The sequence below is a fragment of the Vanessa atalanta genome, unplaced genomic scaffold (assembly GCF_905147765.1).
Source record: "Vanessa atalanta unplaced genomic scaffold, ilVanAtal1.2, whole genome shotgun sequence".
Classification (NCBI taxonomy): Eukaryota; Metazoa; Arthropoda; class Insecta; order Lepidoptera; family Nymphalidae; genus Vanessa; species Vanessa atalanta.
In genome coordinates, this window is record NW_025920003.1 from 1 (window position 1) to 20,547 (window position 20,547).

A 20,547-nucleotide genomic window follows, 5' to 3' on the forward strand; every position below is an offset into this window, starting at 1 on the left:
TCTCCATTTCTTGTCGTAAAAATCTGAAAAAAAATACCTCACTCAGTTCTCACTATTAAAATTATAATTCCACTTTTAACTTACTTATATCTCCCGTTTTTGTCTGTTTTTAAGCTATTTTTAAGTTTTTCGTTTATATCTTTTTTATTATTGTTTCGATCTTTTTTCCGTGTTCGGCGCGATTGTGGGGCCCTCTGCTCTGCATCCGTTGACATTTCAATCTCCCGGATCGGCCTATCCGTTCGAGAGTTATCGGTCGAAAACCGAAAAAATTTCTCACTTTTTTTCATTATATTTTTCTGTTTTTTATTTTTAATTCGTTCATTTGTAATCTTATCTTGTTTTGCTCTTTGGCGCTTTTGTAGGGCCCTCTGCCCTGCATCCATCGAGACATCTCACTCCCGGATCGGCGTCTCCGTTCCGGAGCTATTAATTTTTACAAACAGAATCTGTATCGATTATTCGCTATAAGAATCGGATCGCTCTTGAAAGTCTTCTTAAGCGATCCGAAACTCTAAATATTCGAAGTACATTTTTCAAAATTTTTTCTCCATTTCTTGTCGTAAAAATCTGAAAAAAATACCTCACTCAGTTCTCACTATTAAAATTATAATTCCACTTTTAACTTACTTATATCTCCCGTTTTTGTCTGTTTTTAAGCTATTTTTAAGTTTTTCGTTTATATCTTTTTTATTATTGTTTCGATCTTTTTTCCGTGTTCGGCGCGATTGTGGGGCCCTCTGCTCTGCATCCGTTGACATTTCAATCTCCCGGATCGGCCTATCCGTTCGAGAGTTATCGGTCGAAAACCGAAAAATTTCTCACTTTTTTTCATTATATTTTTCTGTTTTTTATTTTTAATTCGTTCATTTGTAATCTTATCTTGTTTTGCTCTTTGGCGCTTTTGTAGGGCCCTCTGCCCTGCATCCATCGAGACATCTCACTCCCGGATCGGCGTCTCCGTTCCGGAGCTATTAATTTTTACAAACAGAATCTGTATCGATTATTCGCTATAAGAATCGGATCGCTCTTGAAAGTCTTCTTAAGCGATCCGAAACTCTAAATATTCGAAGTACATTTTTCAAAATTTTTTCTCCATTTCTTGTCGTAAAAATCTGAAAAAAATACCTCACTCAGTTCTCACTATTAAAATTATAATTCCACTTTTAACTTACTTATATCTCCCGTTTTTGTCTGTTTTTAAGCTATTTTTAAGTTTTTCGTTTATATCTTTTTTATTATTGTTTCGATCTTTTTTCCGTGTTCGGCGCGATTGTGGGGCCCTCTGCTCTGCATCCGTTGACATTTCAATCTCCCGGATCGGCCTATCCGTTCGAGAGTTATCGGTCGAAAACCGAAAAATTTCTCACTTTTTTTCATTATATTTTTCTGTTTTTTATTTTTAATTCGTTCATTTGTAATCTTATCTTGTTTTGCTCTTTGGCGCTTTTGTAGGGCCCTCTGCCCTGCATCCATCGAGACATCTCACTCCCGGATCGGCGTCTCCGTTCCGGAGCTATTAATTTTTACAAACAGAATCTGTATCGATTATTCGCTATAAGAATCGGATCGCTCTTGAAAGTCTTCTTAAGCGATCCGAAACTCTAAATATTCGAAGTACATTTTTCAAAATTTTTTCTCCATTTCTTGTCGTAAAAATCTGAAAAAAATACCTCACTCAGTTCTCACTATTAAAATTATAATTCCACTTTTAACTTACTTATATCTCCCGTTTTTGTCTGTTTTTAAGCTATTTTTAAGTTTTTCGTTTATATCTTTTTTATTATTGTTTCGATCTTTTTTCCGTGTTCGGCGCGATTGTGGGGCCCTCTGCTCTGCATCCGTTGACATTTCAATCTCCCGGATCGGCCTATCCGTTCGAGAGTTATCGGTCGAAAACCGAAAAATTTCTCACTTTTTTTCATTATATTTTTCTGTTTTTTATTTTTAATTCGTTCATTTGTAATCTTATCTTGTTTTGCTCTTTGGCGCTTTTGTAGGGCCCTCTGCCCTGCATCCATCGAGACATCTCACTCCCGGATCGGCGTCTCCGTTCCGGAGCTATTAATTTTTACAAACAGAATCTGTATCGATTATTCGCTATAAGAATCGGATCGCTCTTGAAAGTCTTCTTAAGCGATCCGAAACTCTAAATATTCGAAGTACATTTTTCAAAATTTTTTCTCCATTTCTTGTCGTAAAAATCTGAAAAAAATACCTCACTCAGTTCTCACTATTAAAATTATAATTCCACTTTTAACTTACTTATATCTCCCGTTTTTGTCTGTTTTTAAGCTATTTTTAAGTTTTTCGTTTATATCTTTTTTATTATTGTTTCGATCTTTTTTCCGTGTTCGGCGCGATTGTGGGGCCCTCTGCTCTGCATCCGTTGACATTTCAATCTCCCGGATCGGCCTATCCGTTCGAGAGTTATCGGTCGAAAACCGAAAAATTTCTCACTTTTTTTCATTATATTTTTCTGTTTTTTATTTTTAATTCGTTCATTTGTAATCTTATCTTGTTTTGCTCTTTGGCGCTTTTGTAGGGCCCTCTGCCCTGCATCCATCGAGACATCTCACTCCCGGATCGGCGTCTCCGTTCCGGAGCTATTAATTTTTACAAACAGAATCTGTATCGATTATTCGCTATAAGAATCGGATCGCTCTTGAAAGTCTTCTTAAGCGATCCGAAACTCTAAATATTCGAAGTACATTTTTCAAAATTTTTTCTCCATTTCTTGTCGTAAAAATCTGAAAAAAATACCTCACTCAGTTCTCACTATTAAAATTATAATTCCACTTTTAACTTACTTATATCTCCCGTTTTTGTCTGTTTTTAAGCTATTTTTAAGTTTTTCGTTTATATCTTTTTTATTATTGTTTCGATCTTTTTTCCGTGTTCGGCGCGATTGTGGGGCCCTCTGCTCTGCATCCGTTGACATTTCAATCTCCCGGATCGGCCTATCCGTTCGAGAGTTATCGGTCGAAAACCGAAAAATTTCTCACTTTTTTTCATTATATTTTTCTGTTTTTTATTTTTAATTCGTTCATTTGTAATCTTATCTTGTTTTGCTCTTTGGCGCTTTTGTAGGGCCCTCTGCCCTGCATCCATCGAGACATCTCACTCCCGGATCGGCGTCTCCGTTCCGGAGCTATTAATTTTTACAAACAGAATCTGTATCGATTATTCGCTATAAGAATCGGATCGCTCTTGAAAGTCTTCTTAAGCGATCCGAAACTCTAAATATTCGAAGTACATTTTTCAAAATTTTTTCTCCATTTCTTGTCGTAAAAATCTGAAAAAAATACCTCACTCAGTTCTCACTATTAAAATTATAATTCCACTTTTAACTTACTTATATCTCCCGTTTTTGTCTGTTTTTAAGCTATTTTTAAGTTTTTCGTTTATATCTTTTTTATTATTGTTTCGATCTTTTTTCCGTGTTCGGCGCGATTGTGGGGCCCTCTGCTCTGCATCCGTTGACATTTCAATCTCCCGGATCGGCCTATCCGTTCGAGAGTTATCGGTCGAAAACCGAAAAATTTCTCACTTTTTTTCATTATATTTTTCTGTTTTTTATTTTTAATTCGTTCATTTGTAATCTTATCTTGTTTTGCTCTTTGGCGCTTTTGTAGGGCCCTCTGCCCTGCATCCATCGAGACATCTCACTCCCGGATCGGCGTCTCCGTTCCGGAGCTATTAATTTTTACAAACAGAATCTGTATCGATTATTCGCTATAAGAATCGGATCGCTCTTGAAAGTCTTCTTAAGCGATCCGAAACTCTAAATATTCGAAGTACATTTTTCAAAATTTTTTCTCCATTTCTTGTCGTAAAAATCTGAAAAAAATACCTCACTCAGTTCTCACTATTAAAATTATAATTCCACTTTTAACTTACTTATATCTCCCGTTTTTGTCTGTTTTTAAGCTATTTTTAAGTTTTTCGTTTATATCTTTTTTATTATTGTTTCGATCTTTTTTCCGTGTTCGGCGCGATTGTGGGGCCCTCTGCTCTGCATCCGTTGACATTTCAATCTCCCGGATCGGCCTATCCGTTCGAGAGTTATCGGTCGAAAACCGAAAAATTTCTCACTTTTTTTCATTATATTTTTCTGTTTTTTATTTTTAATTCGTTCATTTGTAATCTTATCTTGTTTTGCTCTTTGGCGCTTTTGTAGGGCCCTCTGCCCTGCATCCATCGAGACATCTCACTCCCGGATCGGCGTCTCCGTTCCGGAGCTATTAATTTTTACAAACAGAATCTGTATCGATTATTCGCTATAAGAATCGGATCGCTCTTGAAAGTCTTCTTAAGCGATCCGAAACTCTAAATATTCGAAGTACATTTTTCAAAATTTTTTCTCCATTTCTTGTCGTAAAAATCTGAAAAAAATACCTCACTCAGTTCTCACTATTAAAATTATAATTCCACTTTTAACTTACTTATATCTCCCGTTTTTGTCTGTTTTTAAGCTATTTTTAAGTTTTTCGTTTATATCTTTTTTATTATTGTTTCGATCTTTTTTCCGTGTTCGGCGCGATTGTGGGGCCCTCTGCTCTGCATCCGTTGACATTTCAATCTCCCGGATCGGCCTATCCGTTCGAGAGTTATCGGTCGAAAACCGAAAAATTTCTCACTTTTTTTCATTATATTTTTCTGTTTTTTATTTTTAATTCGTTCATTTGTAATCTTATCTTGTTTTGCTCTTTGGCGCTTTTGTAGGGCCCTCTGCCCTGCATCCATCGAGACATCTCACTCCCGGATCGGCGTCTCCGTTCCGGAGCTATTAATTTTTACAAACAGAATCTGTATCGATTATTCGCTATAAGAATCGGATCGCTCTTGAAAGTCTTCTTAAGCGATCCGAAACTCTAAATATTCGAAGTACATTTTTCAAAATTTTTTCTCCATTTCTTGTCGTAAAAATCTGAAAAAAATACCTCACTCAGTTCTCACTATTAAAATTATAATTCCACTTTTAACTTACTTATATCTCCCGTTTTTGTCTGTTTTTAAGCTATTTTTAAGTTTTTCGTTTATATCTTTTTTATTATTGTTTCGATCTTTTTTCCGTGTTCGGCGCGATTGTGGGGCCCTCTGCTCTGCATCCGTTGACATTTCAATCTCCCGGATCGGCCTATCCGTTCGAGAGTTATCGGTCGAAAACCGAAAAATTTCTCACTTTTTTTCATTATATTTTTCTGTTTTTTATTTTTAATTCGTTCATTTGTAATCTTATCTTGTTTTGCTCTTTGGCGCTTTTGTAGGGCCCTCTGCCCTGCATCCATCGAGACATCTCACTCCCGGATCGGCGTCTCCGTTCCGGAGCTATTAATTTTTACAAACAGAATCTGTATCGATTATTCGCTATAAGAATCGGATCGCTCTTGAAAGTCTTCTTAAGCGATCCGAAACTCTAAATATTCGAAGTACATTTTTCAAAATTTTTTCTCCATTTCTTGTCGTAAAAATCTGAAAAAAATACCTCACTCAGTTCTCACTATTAAAATTATAATTCCACTTTTAACTTACTTATATCTCCCGTTTTTGTCTGTTTTTAAGCTATTTTTAAGTTTTTCGTTTATATCTTTTTTATTATTGTTTCGATCTTTTTTCCGTGTTCGGCGCGATTGTGGGGCCCTCTGCTCTGCATCCGTTGACATTTCAATCTCCCGGATCGGCCTATCCGTTCGAGAGTTATCGGTCGAAAACCGAAAAATTTCTCACTTTTTTTCATTATATTTTTCTGTTTTTTATTTTTAATTCGTTCATTTGTAATCTTATCTTGTTTTGCTCTTTGGCGCTTTTGTAGGGCCCTCTGCCCTGCATCCATCGAGACATCTCACTCCCGGATCGGCGTCTCCGTTCCGGAGCTATTAATTTTTACAAACAGAATCTGTATCGATTATTCGCTATAAGAATCGGATCGCTCTTGAAAGTCTTCTTAAGCGATCCGAAACTCTAAATATTCGAAGTACATTTTTCAAAATTTTTTCTCCATTTCTTGTCGTAAAAATCTGAAAAAAATACCTCACTCAGTTCTCACTATTAAAATTATAATTCCACTTTTAACTTACTTATATCTCCCGTTTTTGTCTGTTTTTAAGCTATTTTTAAGTTTTTCGTTTATATCTTTTTTATTATTGTTTCGATCTTTTTTCCGTGTTCGGCGCGATTGTGGGGCCCTCTGCTCTGCATCCGTTGACATTTCAATCTCCCGGATCGGCCTATCCGTTCGAGAGTTATCGGTCGAAAACCGAAAAATTTCTCACTTTTTTTCATTATATTTTTCTGTTTTTTATTTTTAATTCGTTCATTTGTAATCTTATCTTGTTTTGCTCTTTGGCGCTTTTGTAGGGCCCTCTGCCCTGCATCCATCGAGACATCTCACTCCCGGATCGGCGTCTCCGTTCCGGAGCTATTAATTTTTACAAACAGAATCTGTATCGATTATTCGCTATAAGAATCGGATCGCTCTTGAAAGTCTTCTTAAGCGATCCGAAACTCTAAATATTCGAAGTACATTTTTCAAAATTTTTTCTCCATTTCTTGTCGTAAAAATCTGAAAAAAATACCTCACTCAGTTCTCACTATTAAAATTATAATTCCACTTTTAACTTACTTATATCTCCCGTTTTTGTCTGTTTTTAAGCTATTTTTAAGTTTTTCGTTTATATCTTTTTTATTATTGTTTCGATCTTTTTTCCGTGTTCGGCGCGATTGTGGGGCCCTCTGCTCTGCATCCGTTGACATTTCAATCTCCCGGATCGGCCTATCCGTTCGAGAGTTATCGGTCGAAAACCGAAAAATTTCTCACTTTTTTTCATTATATTTTTCTGTTTTTTATTTTTAATTCGTTCATTTGTAATCTTATCTTGTTTTGCTCTTTGGCGCTTTTGTAGGGCCCTCTGCCCTGCATCCATCGAGACATCTCACTCCCGGATCGGCGTCTCCGTTCCGGAGCTATTAATTTTTACAAACAGAATCTGTATCGATTATTCGCTATAAGAATCGGATCGCTCTTGAAAGTCTTCTTAAGCGATCCGAAACTCTAAATATTCGAAGTACATTTTTCAAAATTTTTTCTCCATTTCTTGTCGTAAAAATCTGAAAAAAATACCTCACTCAGTTCTCACTATTAAAATTATAATTCCACTTTTAACTTACTTATATCTCCCGTTTTTGTCTGTTTTTAAGCTATTTTTAAGTTTTTCGTTTATATCTTTTTTATTATTGTTTCGATCTTTTTTCCGTGTTCGGCGCGATTGTGGGGCCCTCTGCTCTGCATCCGTTGACATTTCAATCTCCCGGATCGGCCTATCCGTTCGAGAGTTATCGGTCGAAAACCGAAAAATTTCTCACTTTTTTTCATTATATTTTTCTGTTTTTTATTTTTAATTCGTTCATTTGTAATCTTATCTTGTTTTGCTCTTTGGCGCTTTTGTAGGGCCCTCTGCCCTGCATCCATCGAGACATCTCACTCCCGGATCGGCGTCTCCGTTCCGGAGCTATTAATTTTTACAAACAGAATCTGTATCGATTATTCGCTATAAGAATCGGATCGCTCTTGAAAGTCTTCTTAAGCGATCCGAAACTCTAAATATTCGAAGTACATTTTTCAAAATTTTTTCTCCATTTCTTGTCGTAAAAATCTGAAAAAAATACCTCACTCAGTTCTCACTATTAAAATTATAATTCCACTTTTAACTTACTTATATCTCCCGTTTTTGTCTGTTTTTAAGCTATTTTTAAGTTTTTCGTTTATATCTTTTTTATTATTGTTTCGATCTTTTTTCCGTGTTCGGCGCGATTGTGGGGCCCTCTGCTCTGCATCCGTTGACATTTCAATCTCCCGGATCGGCCTATCCGTTCGAGAGTTATCGGTCGAAAACCGAAAAATTTCTCACTTTTTTTCATTATATTTTTCTGTTTTTTATTTTTAATTCGTTCATTTGTAATCTTATCTTGTTTTGCTCTTTGGCGCTTTTGTAGGGCCCTCTGCCCTGCATCCATCGAGACATCTCACTCCCGGATCGGCGTCTCCGTTCCGGAGCTATTAATTTTTACAAACAGAATCTGTATCGATTATTCGCTATAAGAATCGGATCGCTCTTGAAAGTCTTCTTAAGCGATCCGAAACTCTAAATATTCGAAGTACATTTTTCAAAATTTTTTCTCCATTTCTTGTCGTAAAAATCTGAAAAAAATACCTCACTCAGTTCTCACTATTAAAATTATAATTCCACTTTTAACTTACTTATATCTCCCGTTTTTGTCTGTTTTTAAGCTATTTTTAAGTTTTTCGTTTATATCTTTTTTATTATTGTTTCGATCTTTTTTCCGTGTTCGGCGCGATTGTGGGGCCCTCTGCTCTGCATCCGTTGACATTTCAATCTCCCGGATCGGCCTATCCGTTCGAGAGTTATCGGTCGAAAACCGAAAAATTGTGCCCTCCCACCCGCCCTGTAATATATATATAGAACAGGGAGGGTAAAAATCAACCAAAAATTTTTTATCGGCTTATCCGATAGCCCGGGCTCTGAGGATCAATAATGATGCCTTAGAGCCACCCTGGCCCAAGTACTTCCTGCGGGACGCCGCTTTAATCTGCAGCCTCAAGCAGTTATATGGACTCCGATATGGAGACAGCGTCGGACGCCTCGGTCCGGTTCGTCGACCATGACGATTCCGACTCGGACTCCGACTCGGCGAGACTCACTGCCGACCGCCGCGGCAACTCAAAGAACGGGCTCAGCCAAGCTAGGGCTGAACTAAAAAAGAAAAAGGAGGAAGACAGGGAGCTCGCCTTCGAGCATACCCTGCGCAGCCGAGCCTTTAAAAAGGCGCCGGCTGCGGCGCCGGTGGTCAACGAGCCGACCCCCGCAATAAGCATCACAGACCCAGCCGACTTAAGCGCCGAGGAGCTCCGCGCGGAGGCTGGCCGAAATGCGGCCCAGATACGAGAGGTCGCTCTTAAATCCTCCAACTTGAAAGGAGGGTTTATTAAAAAGCTAAAGGACGCAGCGACCTCTCTGGAGGGTGTGGTCGAGGCCCTCGCCTCTCGGACGGAGGCCGAGGAGAGCAGGAGGCTCCGGGCGGATAACAACCGCCTGCACAGGGAGGTTGAAAACCTCAAGGCGGAGCTAAAGGCCCACCGCCGTGAGTACGCGGAGATGCGTACCACGGTGGCAGCGGCGACCGAGGCGGCCAACACCCCGCGAGGCGCTCCTTCGATGGAGGAGCTCAAGGACTTCATCGTCAGGTCGATCGGCGCGGCGATGAAGGACCAATTGGCGGGCCTAGAGGAGCGCCTCCCTGCGAGGATGCAGCGACCTCCCTCCGCGGCAGATAAACCGCAAGAGGTGACGCTGTCTCACGCGCCGGCGGCCCGTCAGCCGGCGATACCGAAAAAGGCCAGGAAAACGGCCCCACCAGTGGCACAATCGCCGACCGCAGGCCCTCCATGTGCGACGGTAAGCGCCCCGGTTGCACCGGCGACGTCCCAGACACCACCGAACAAGGAAACGTCCTGGTCCACGGTGGTGAAGAAGGGCAGGAAGGGGAGCAAGACCACCCCTTCCGCCGACGCTACGGCCGCAAAGGCGCCGCCGAAGACGCCTCAGGTGGCCAAATCGAAGCTGGCCACCCCTCGCTCGGCTGCAATCGTTCTCACGTTGCAGCCGGAAGCAGTAGGAAAGGGCGTCACCTACGCGCAGGTCCTGGAGAGAGCGGAGCAAAGTGTCAAGCTCCAGGACCTAGGAATCAGCGGTGGGCTGAAGGTGCGACGCACGGCGACCGGAGCCAGGGCTCTCGAGCTGCCGAAAGCCCAAGCGGAGCAGGCCGATAGGTTGGCGGCGAAGCTCCGCACAGTGCTCGACGGGGTCGCTGACGTAGTGCGCCCGGTCAAGAAGGCCGACCTGAAGGTGACGGGGCTCGACGACTCCGTCACCTTGGAGAAACTGGCCGCGGCGATCGCGCGCGCCGGTGACTGCTCCTCCGAGGCGGTTAAGTGCGGAGTGATGCAGCGCGGACCCGGCTATATGGGGATGGTCCGCGTCACCTGCCCCCTCACGGCAGCGAAGAAGCTGGCCGCTGCCGGTCGCCTCCTCGTCGGGTGGAGCTCGGCCAAGGTGGCCGTCGTGGAGCAGCGCCCTATGCGCTGCTACAAGTGTATGGGCCTGGGCCATACACGGGCGCTCTGCCCGTCGAAGGCGGAGAGGGGAGGCCTGTGCTACCGCTGTGGCTCGGACGGCCACAAGTCAGCGGAATGCACGGCCAAGATGCGCTGCGCGGTCTGCGCAGAGGCCGGCAAGCCTTCGGGGCACCTGATGGGGGCCAGGGATTGCAACCCCCCCATCACGAAGGGTAAAGCGGTCCAAGGAACCAGGACCGCCCCGCGCGAGGAAAGCCGCCAGGCTACGGAGGAAGCTCAGAAGAATCAAGTATGCCAGCACACCTGAGCTTCCTACAATCGAACGTGAACCACTCCGCCGGAGCGCAGGACCTTCTGCTGCAGTCCATGGCGGAGTGGCAGGTAGACCTGGCGGTGGCCTGCGAGCCCTACTTCGTCCCTCCCCTACCTCACTGGCTGGGGGACTCGGACGACACCGTGGCGGTTCTCACGAGGAGCGGAACGGGCCCCCCCCTCTCACTCATCGAGAGGGGCTCGGGCTACGTAGTGGTGGGGTGGGGGGAGTACGTCGTCGTCGGTACGTACTTCTCCCCTAATCGCAGCCTGGCTGAGTTCGAGACTTACCTCGGCTTAGTCAGAGCTGCGGTGGCCAGGCAGTCGCCGAAACCGATACTGGTTCTCGGCGACTTAAACGCAAAGTCGCGTGCCTGGGGCAACCCCGCCACGAATCCGCGAGGGAGGGCCGTCCAGGTGTGGGCCCTGCTCTCCGACCTGTCCCTTCTAAACAGGGGGCAGGTTCACACCTGCGTGCGACATCAGGGGGGTTCCGTGGTGGACGTTTCGTTCGCCACCCCTGTCGTTGCACGCAGAGTGGTCGACTGGAGAGTGGAGGAGGAGGTGGAGACTCTATCGGATCACCGGTACATCCGATTCGAGATCTCCACCTCTAGCAGGCCGGCGGAACCCCAGAGGGTGCCGACTACGCTGCCGAGGTGGTCTCTCGGCCAGGTCGATCGAGAGCTGGTCAAGGAGGCCGCCATCGTGCAGCGGTGGGGTTCCGCGGGGAGGACGGAGGGCGCCAGCGCAGAGGAGCTGGCGGGCCGCATGCGCAGTTCGCTCAAGGAGGTCTGCGATGCGGCCATGCCTCGGACCCGGCGCAGGGTTCCGCGCCGGCACGTCTATTGGTGGTCGCCCGAAATCGCCGACCTTCGGGCGACGTGCTGCCGGGCGCGGAGGGCCTACGTCCGCTGTCGAAGGCGCAACGGCCTCGACACGGACCTGGAGGGACAGATGCTGGACGCTTATCGCCAGTTGAAAAAAGATCTGCAGCTGGCGATAAGCAAGGCCAAGGAGAAGGCCAGGGAGGAGCTTCTGGCGGGTCTCAATCGAGACCCGTGGGGGCGCCCGTACCGCGGCGTACGCGGAAAGTTCCGCACTCAAGGCGCCCCCGTCACTGAGACGCTGCCGCCGGAACTCCTCCTGCGCCTGGTCGGGGAACTCTTTCCCCATCCAGGCGAGCATGTCCCTCCGCAGATGGCCCCCCGCTCCGTGATCGAAGACGCAGTGGCTCCACCACTGATCACGGAGCGGGAGATGGAGATGGCCCTCGGCCGCTTGAGGGCCAAGAACACGGCGCCGGGTCCGGACGGGGTTCCAGGGCGTGTTCTGTGCGACGCCCTGGAATTCCTGGGTGCAAGGTTTCGGGAGCTGTTCGACGAGTGCCTGTGCAGCGGGCAGTTTCCGAAGCCTTGGAAGGAAGGAAAGTTGGTCCTGTTGCCGAAGGAAGGTCGGCCGATGGATTCCCCTTCGGCATACAGGCCAATAGTGCTGCTGAACGAGACGGGCAAACTCTTCGAGAAGGTCCTCGCAGCCCGTCTCGTTCAGCACCTCGAGGAGGTCGGTCCGGGTCTCTCAGAGGCTCAGTACGGGTTCAGGGCGGGCCGGTCGACGGTCGACGCCCTGGACGCCCTGAAGACTCGGACGACGGAAGCGGTGGCCCGGGGGCAAGTCGTCCTGGCGGTTTCGCTCGACGTGGCGAACGCCTTCAACAGTCTCCCTTTCGAGACGATACGGGAGGCACTCCGATACCATGGGGTGCCGACCTATCTCAGGAGGCTGCTGGAGGCGTACCTCCAGGACAGGGAGGTCCTCTGGGCGGGGGTCGATGGGAGGCTGGTCCGGCGTCGGGTAGGCTGCGGCGTTCCACAGGGGTCGGTTCTCGGCCCAATCCTGTGGAACGTCGGTTTCGACTGGCTCCTGCGAGCTCCCGTCCTTCCCGGGATGGGGGTGTTGTGCTACGCTGACGACACTCTCGTCACGGCGACTGGGCGGGACTTTCGGGAGGCGGCACGCCTCGCCGAGGTCGGAACGGCTCTCACCGTGGACCGTATGGGAATGCTGGGCTTGAGGGTCTCCATATCCAAAACGGAGGCCCTCCTGTTCCACGGTCCACGGCAAGGACCCCCACGAGGGGCGAGTATCACCGTCCGGGGGACGGTGATCAAGGTGCAGGCCCAGATGAAGTATCTGGGCCTCATCCTGGACGGTCGATGGAGCTTCGGGCAGCATTTTGTCCATCTCGGCCCGAGGCTCATCAACGCCGCCGCCGCTCTCGGCCGCCTCCTTCCGAATGTGGGGGGGCCGGGATCGCTATGCCGGCGTCTATATTCCGGTGTAGTGAGGTCGATGGCGCTGTACGGTGCCCCGATCTGGGTCGACGCCCTCACCGCTGACAACCGGGCCCTGCTGCGTAAGCCGCAGAGGGTCATAGCGGTGAGAGGCATCAGAGGGTACCGTACGGTGTCGTGGGCTGCGGCGACACTTCTCGCGGGCGATCCGCCCTGGGAGCTCCAGGCGGAGGTGCTCGCGGAAGTGTACCGGTTCCGGGTCGAGGCGAGGAACCGCGGCGACCGTCCAGGGTCGGCGGAGGTCGGGCGGATCAGGGCTCTAGCCCAGCGAGCCCTGATCGCCCGATGGCAGGAGGATCTGGGGTCACCCACGGCGGGCCTGGCGACAGTGGAGGCGATCCGGCCCCACTTGAGTCGCTGGGTCGAGAGGAAGAAGGGCACACTCACCTTCAGGATGACACAGGTACTTACCGGGCACGGATGCTTCGGTAAGTACCTGCACGGGATAGCGCGGCGGGAGGTGTCACCCTCCTGCCACGAGTGTGGTGCGCCAGTCGACACGGCGCACCACACCCTGAGTGAGTGTGCTGCGTGGGGGCCCCAGAGGCACACCCTTGCGGCGACTATGGGCGGAGACCTCTCGCTGCCGAGCATCGTCAACGAAATGCTCGGTAGTGAGACGTGTTGGTCGGAGATGCGCTCCTTCTGCGAAAGCGTGATGTCGCAGAAGGAAGCCGCGGAGCGGGAGCGGGAAGAGGATGCCGCTGCAGACCCGCTCCGCCGAAGACGACCGGGGAGGAGGAAGAAGCGCTACGCGCACCTTCTCCCCCCGCCTCAATAGGCGTCGCAGGGACTAGGGGGGGTCTCAGTACCCCGAGAACCCCCCTCTAGGTGTTGGAGGCCCGCATAGGCGGGCCGACCGTCAGGGCGTCACGGTAGCATGCGCAAGCGATCCCGTGGCGCCCGCCGAAAGACGGAGAGGGTACCGCTGGTTTTTTAGTGGGTAAACCTGGCGTACCTGGGCGCACTCGGCGTCCAGGGCTCCGGGGAGTCCCACACACCCCCCCACCTTCCATCACGTGGGGGAAGCGCGTAACGCGTTTTTCCAGCGAGAAAAAAAAAAAAAAAAAAAAAAAGGTTAGGTTAGGTTAGGTTAGGTTAGGTTAGGTTAGGTTAGGTTAGGTTAGGTTAGGTTAGGTTAGGTTAGGTTAGGTTAGGTTAGGTTAGGTTAGGTTAGGTTAGGTTAGGTTAGGTTAGGTTGGGGTACATGTCAGTCGCCTCCTCGTGGCGTACCCTGGGCAACGGGGCCGGCTCGAGTTTACTCGCCGGCCACGGCTAAGACTGACGCGGCGGTTAGGCCACGGGTCGCCCCCGGTCCTTCTCTGATCACCAGAGTGGACTGTGTGCGCGGCCTCGTGGCAAATGAGGGTGTTGTATATCTGTAAATATATAGTCGTAGTTTTTATACATATTTCATGTTTATTTTGATTATTTCTTAATTAGGTAGGTGTATATAAATTTGTAAATTTCTTTTGTTGGTTTGAGGAAGAAAACCTCGATAAAAAATCACCCCGAATCCCAAGTGGCCTCGCAGCGCGATGGGATGCATGGCCGAAGGGTATTTCGGTCCCGACTGCGTTTCCTTTCCCACCCTTCCACATCCTTATTCCTTCCTCCTCCTATCCTTCCTTCTTCCTGCCGGCAGCCCCGGCAAAAAATCTTTAAAATGAGTGCTACTAAAAAAAATTATTCCTCAGGAGGGTGCCAATCCCTCCCCGATTCGCTTCACGGATCGGGCAGTCCCATATCGAAATATGAGGGGGACAAAGTCGCACGATCGATTTGTCACGACGACCATACCGCGAGCATAACGGACACCGATTATACCAAAAAAATACCTGTGGTACGACTGGAGAGGATGGGCGCGCTGTCGGATACCGACAGCGTGTCGAGTCGTATGACTGTTGATATGGCGGTGGAGGTGGGCGCCCCGATGGCGCGCGCTGAAACCAACGACCTTGGCTTGAATGAAGGACTAGCTGCCCGGCCTGTGCGACTCTCCGAGTCGGACTCGTCGGTCTGCAGCATGATGACGGTGGAGTCGGGAGATGACACACCCAAGGAGATGACACAGAAGAGGCAGAAGGGTGCGAAGCGGACTCACGCTGAGGAAAGCTGCTCTGGCTCTGAGAGCGACGCGAGCGTGCAGCTGGGTGATAATTCGGAATCCTCAGTGAGCAGGTGGCTAAAACCCGCCACTAAGAGGGGGCGAGGCCGTCCCCCCACCCATGGAAGATACGTGGGCATAGGGAAGTCGCAGGAAGAGCTCCGCGAAGCGAAGTCGAAGGCGAAGACGGATCGCTTCCAAACGGAGGACGCGTTGGCCGTTTACAACGAAACGGCCAAGTTGGCGCTGGAAGAGAGAGCGGCCCGCAGAGCGAACCGACAGACAGATGAGCATGCCGAGGACGCACCGAAGACGTCCGCCGCTTTGGACACGACAGTCCAGCAGGCGTTAGACGTGGTGCTCCAGGTTGCCGACAAGTCGGGCAACCTGAAGGGTACTTTCGTCAGGGCTCTGAAGACTGCCGCTGACACCATCAAAGGTGCGGTAGCGGAACTTAGAGCTCTGACCATGTCAGAGGAGGTGGCCCGCCTGGAAGCTGCTAACGCACAGCTTTCGGGCCAGTTGGCCGAACTGCGCAGAGAGGTGGCCGAGATGCGCCGAAAACCGCAGGATAACAACGAGGAAGGTCTCAAGCGCATCATGGAGGAGGCGCTGCGGTCCAGCCGAGAGCAGTTCGGCAACATGCTGAACGCCCGGATGGAGGGCATCGAGCGCCGCCTCCTTCCGGAGCCTCGGTTGCGGCCTCCGCTAGCTGCAGACCGCAAGGAGGCAGAAGCTGCAGCTAGCAGCAATACAGCAAGGGTGTCGGCACCAGTCGAGCCGCCCACTGCCAAAGTAGTAGAGAAGGCTGACAAAAAGCCAAAAAAGAAGACGAAACGCCCTAGCATGGCTGCCAAGGAGGCGGCAGCGGCTGCGGCCAAGAAGACCGCTCCTCCACCAGCGCCGAAGCCAGGCGGCTCCGGAGCATCTTGGGCGGCTGTTGTTCGTCAACAGCCGAATAAGCCGCCCAAGAAGCCTAAGGCGCCGGAAAAGAAGTCGAAAGAAAGGCGTCCCGGAAGGAAACTTCGCTCTCCTCGCACCGCGGTGATCACCATCACCCTGAAGCCCGGTGCCGAGGAGAAAGGGGTGAGGTATGAGGATGTTCTCGCCGAGGCCAAAAGCCGAATTAAGCTCGGCGAGGTAGGCCTCACCTCTGTGCGCTTCCGCACGACGGCAACGGGGGCACGGATGCTGGAGGTCCCGCCGGGTACCAACGACGCGGAGAAGGCGGCGGATGCCCTGGCGGTCAAGCTCCGCGAGGTCCTCAGCTCGGACGCGGTCCAGGTCCATAGACCGACTAAGTGTGTCGAGTTGAGAATCTTGGACCTGGACGACTCGGTGACTGCGGTGGAGGTGGTGTCTGCGGTCGCCGAAGAGGGGGGTTGTTCCGCTGGAGCAATAAAACCGGGTGTTATTGCCCGGCGCTCCGGCGGCTCCGGCTCCCTCTGGATGAGCTGCCCGGTGGCGGCGGCAAAAAGAGTGCTGGAGGTGGGCCGCGTCAAGGTGGGGTGGGTCTCGGCACGAGTGAGACTGCTCGAGCCGAGGCCGCTGCGCTGCTTCAGGTGCTTGGAGGGGGGCCACATGGGGGCCAAATGTGATAGGGGTGTCGACCGCAGCCGTCTGTGCTTCCGCTGCGGCCTTCCCGATCACAGGGCCAGGGAGTGTACCGCCGCTGAAGCCAATTGTATCGTGTGCTCAGCGGCCGGTAAGCCTGCGGCACATGCCGTCGGTAGCAAGGCGTGCCAGGGCAGCAAAACTCGTCTCGCCTCAAAGAAGGGAGGAGCGGTGGCGAAAGGGCCCGTCACCGCGTCCCAGAGGACTGTGGAGGAGCCTATGGAGACCGCCCAATAATGGCCCGGCGCTGTCTCCAGGCGAACATCAACCACTCTGCCAGGGCCCAGGACCTGCTAGTCCAAAGCATGGCAGAGTGGCAAATCGACGTGGCGGTGGTCTCGGAGCCCTATGTCGTTCATTTACGGGACGACTGGGTGTCCGACCACGAGGGAGTGGTGGCGATCGTCGCCCCTGCCGTCGCTGGTTCCCCTGCTATCGAAGGGGTAGCCAGGGGCAGAGGGTTCGTAGTCGCTGCAGTCGGGGGTGTGGCGATCGTGGGCGTTTACGCCTCGCCCAACCGGAGTCTCGCGGAGTTTGAACAGCTACTCGTTGAGGTCGGGGCTCTGGTCGGGCAGGCATCGCCCAACCCGGTGTTAGTCGCGGGGGACTTCAATGCCAAATCTACGGCTTGGGGTTCCCCTTCGACGGACGCCAGGGGCGAGGCGCTGGAGGAGTGGGCTGTGTCACTGGGCCTCGCGGTGATCAACAGTGGGTCGGAGAGCACGTGCGTGCGGCAGCAGGGCGAGTCGATCGTGGACGTAACGTTCGCGTCCATCGCCCTAGCCCGCCGTGTTCGAGACTGGAGGGTGGAGACGGCCGTGGAGACTCTATCGGATCATCGATACATCCGATACGATGTCTCCGCGGCACCGGTCGTCCGGCCCGCTGTTGTGCGGTCAGAAGGTCCGCGGTGGAGTCTGGGCCGTCTCGACAGCCAGTTGGCAAAAGAGGCGGCCATCGTGGAGGCCTGGTGCGCCGGTTCCGACCCGGTCGTCCAGGTCGACCGAGAGGCTGACCGACTCGGCGCCGCCCTGTTCCGCATTTGCGATGTGGCGATGCCGAGAGTCAAGCCTCAGACTCCACGTCGCCGCGTATACTGGTGGCGGCCGGAACTCCGTCAGCTACGGAGAGCCTGCGTTGCGGCCCGCCGCCAGTACGCCCGATGCAGACGGAGGAGAGTCCGCGACCATGATCTGGAGGCGGCCCTTTACACCGCCTACAGAGACGCCTGTGTTACGCTCCAAAAGGCCATAGCACAGGCGAAGGAAGCGGCGTGGACGGAGTGGCTCGAGACCCTCGACAGGGATCCGTGGGGGAGACCGTACCGGGTCGTGAGACAAAAACTCCGACCCTGGACACCCCCGCTCACCACCGCTCTCCAGCCACACCTTCTGGAGAGCGTTGCGAGCGCGCTGTTCCCGGAGCGTCGAGAGTTCGTCCCTCCATCGATGGCCCCACTGCGCAGCGAACGAGACGAACGAGATCTGGCGCCCCCGGTCACCGAGGCGGAGTTGTCCGCTGCTGTCCTTAGGCTCCGTTCCAAGAGGACAGCTCCGGGGCCAGACGGTATTCCGGGGCGCGCCCTGGTGATCGCCTCAGAAGAAATAGGTGTGAACATCCGGCGCCTATTCTCAGCGTGTCTGGCTCAAGGCAGATTCCCCGACCGGTGGAAAACGGGAAGGCTCGTACTCATCCGTAAGGAGGGTCGAGCCCCCGATCAGCCGTCGGCCTACCGACCTATCGTGCTGCTCGACGAGGTGAGCAAGCTCTTCGAGCGTGTGCTCGCCGTCCGCCTAGTCGACAGCATGGAGCCGGGCCTCAACGAGCGACAGTATGGCTTCCGCCGCGGCCGCTCGACGCTGGACGCGATCGCCAGGGTGAGGGACCTGGCAGAAGAGGAGGTGGCTCAGGGTGGGGTTTTGTTGGCTGTCTCGTTGGACATATCCAACGCCTTCAACTCCCTGCCCTGGGAAGTCATCCGAGAAGCGCTGAGGTACCACAACGTGCCGTGTTACCTGCAGCGACTGATCGGTGACTACTTTGCGGGCAGAGCGGTCTCCTACCCGACGAGCGACGGTTGGAGAAGAAGACCGATGACGTGCGGTGTTCCACAGGGTTCGGTACTGGGGCCCCTTCTGTGGAACATCGGGTACGACTGGGTGCTGCGCGGGGCCACTCTGCGGGGGGTCAGCGTCACATGCTACGCCGACGACACCCTCGTGTCGGCCCGCGGCAGCTCCCATCGCGAGGCGGCTTATCGAGCCACAGCCGGCGTCGCACACGCGGTTCACCGCATCCGTGCACTGGGCCTCGAGGTGGCCTTGCACAAGTCCGAGGCCCTTGCTTTTCATGGACCTCGGAACGCGCCACCTCAGGGCATGACCATCACAGTGGGCGGAACTTCCATCACCATCGGGTCGACGATGAAGTACCTGGGACTCGTCCTCGATGGCAGGTGGAAGTTCGAGGAGCACTTCCGGCGCTTGGCCCCAAGACTGGTGGCTGCAGCCGGAGCGCTGGGGCGGATTCTCCCCAATGTCGGAGGACCGGGAGGCTCGTGCAGACGCCTGTACATCGGCGTAGTGCGATCGATGGCACTGTACGGGGCGCCGATATGGGCGGACGCTCTGAGTACACGCAACGTCGCGTCCCTGCGACGTCCGCAGCGAGCGATGGCGCTCAGGGCGGCTCGGGCGTACCGTACGGTGTCGTTCACTGCAGCCTGCCTGCTGTCCGGAAGCCCGCCATGGGACCTCGAGGCCGAGATCAACTCGAGCGTCTACTGGCGGCTGAAGGCAGCGAGAGCGGAGGGAGACCGACCCCATCCTCGGGAAGTTCGGAGCTACTGACCGGCCACGGATGTTTTGCAAAATATCTGTGTGACGTGGCCGGCAGAGAGCCCACAACGACGTGCCACCATTGTGGCAACGGAGCCGTGGACACGGCCGAACACACGCGCGCAGAGTGCCCAGCTTGGGCGGAGCCTCGCGCTGCCCTGTTCACGGCTATCGGATATGACATCTCGCTTCCGGCCTTAGTGCGAAAGATGGTCACGAGTGCAGAGGCGTGGGCGGCATTACGGGTCTTCAGCGAAACCGTAATGTCCGCAAAGGAGGCGGCAGAGCGACAGCGGGAAGACGACACCAACTCCCTCCCGCTGCGCCGACGAAGACCTGGTCGGCGGCGCCGCGACCATCTAGGCCGGATGCCCTAAAAACCGGACTTGACACATTGTGGACGGTGGCGGAACTTTACATCCGCTGCCGCCTAGCCTCCAGCGGCGGACTCGGGGGGCAGTCCGTCGTGGTTCTGACGGAGGTGGAGACGGAAGGTGCGCCGTAACAGCCTGGCGCACATTTCGTGACGAGTCGCCACTTTACAGCGACGGCCGCTGGCAGGGCCGCGGTGGTGAGCCACGCGCGTTCCCGTAGCCCTGTCGCCTTGCGGCGAGGCGAAAATCCTAGGAGGTTTTAGTGGGTAGGACGGGGCCTTCTGCCCCGGGAGTCCCACATATCCGTCCCGGTCAACCCCCTTTCGGCCGGGCGGAATGCGTCAATGCATTTCCTCCTAGTAAAACTAAAAAAAAAAAAAAAAAAAGGTTAGGTTAGGTTAGGTTAGGTTAGGTTAGGTTAGGTTAGGTTAGGTTAGGTTAGGTTAGGTTAGGTTAGGTTAGGTTAGGTTGGGGTACATGTCAGTCGCCTCCTCGTGGCGTACCCTGGGCAACGGGGCCGGCTCGAGTTTACTCGCCGGCCACGGCTAAGACTGACGCGGCGGTTAGGCCACGGGTCGCCCCCGGTCCTTCTCTGATCACCAGAGTGGACTGTGTGCGCGGCCTCGTGGCAAATGAGGGTGTTGTATATCTGTAAATATATAGTCGTAGTTTTTATACATATTTCATGTTTATTTTGATTATTTCTTAATTAGGTAGGTGTATATAAATTTGTAAATTTCTTTTGTTGGTTTGAGGAAGAAAACCTCGATAAAAAATCACCCCGAATCCCAAG

General features: G+C 51.6%; 2 protein-coding genes across 2 annotated transcripts; both read left to right on the forward strand.

Annotated features, from left to right (window-relative positions):
- Positions 1-8,642: 8,642 nt before the first annotated feature.
- LOC125076633 (translation initiation factor IF-2-like) lies at positions 8,643-9,991 on the forward strand. Its single transcript, XM_047688490.1, has 2 exons — positions 8,643-9,850; positions 9,898-9,991. The coding sequence occupies exons 1-2, from the start codon at positions 8,643-8,645 to the stop codon at positions 9,989-9,991; spliced, it is 1,302 nt and encodes a 433-aa protein (XP_047544446.1).
- A 2,661-nt stretch (positions 9,992-12,652) lies between these two features.
- Positions 12,653-16,780, forward strand: LOC125076632. Its single transcript, XM_047688488.1, has 2 exons — positions 12,653-13,006; positions 14,678-16,780. Exons 1-2 carry the CDS (start codon positions 12,653-12,655, stop codon positions 16,778-16,780), a joined length of 2,457 nt encoding a protein of 818 aa, XP_047544444.1.
- Positions 16,781-20,547: the final 3,767 nt, after the last annotated feature.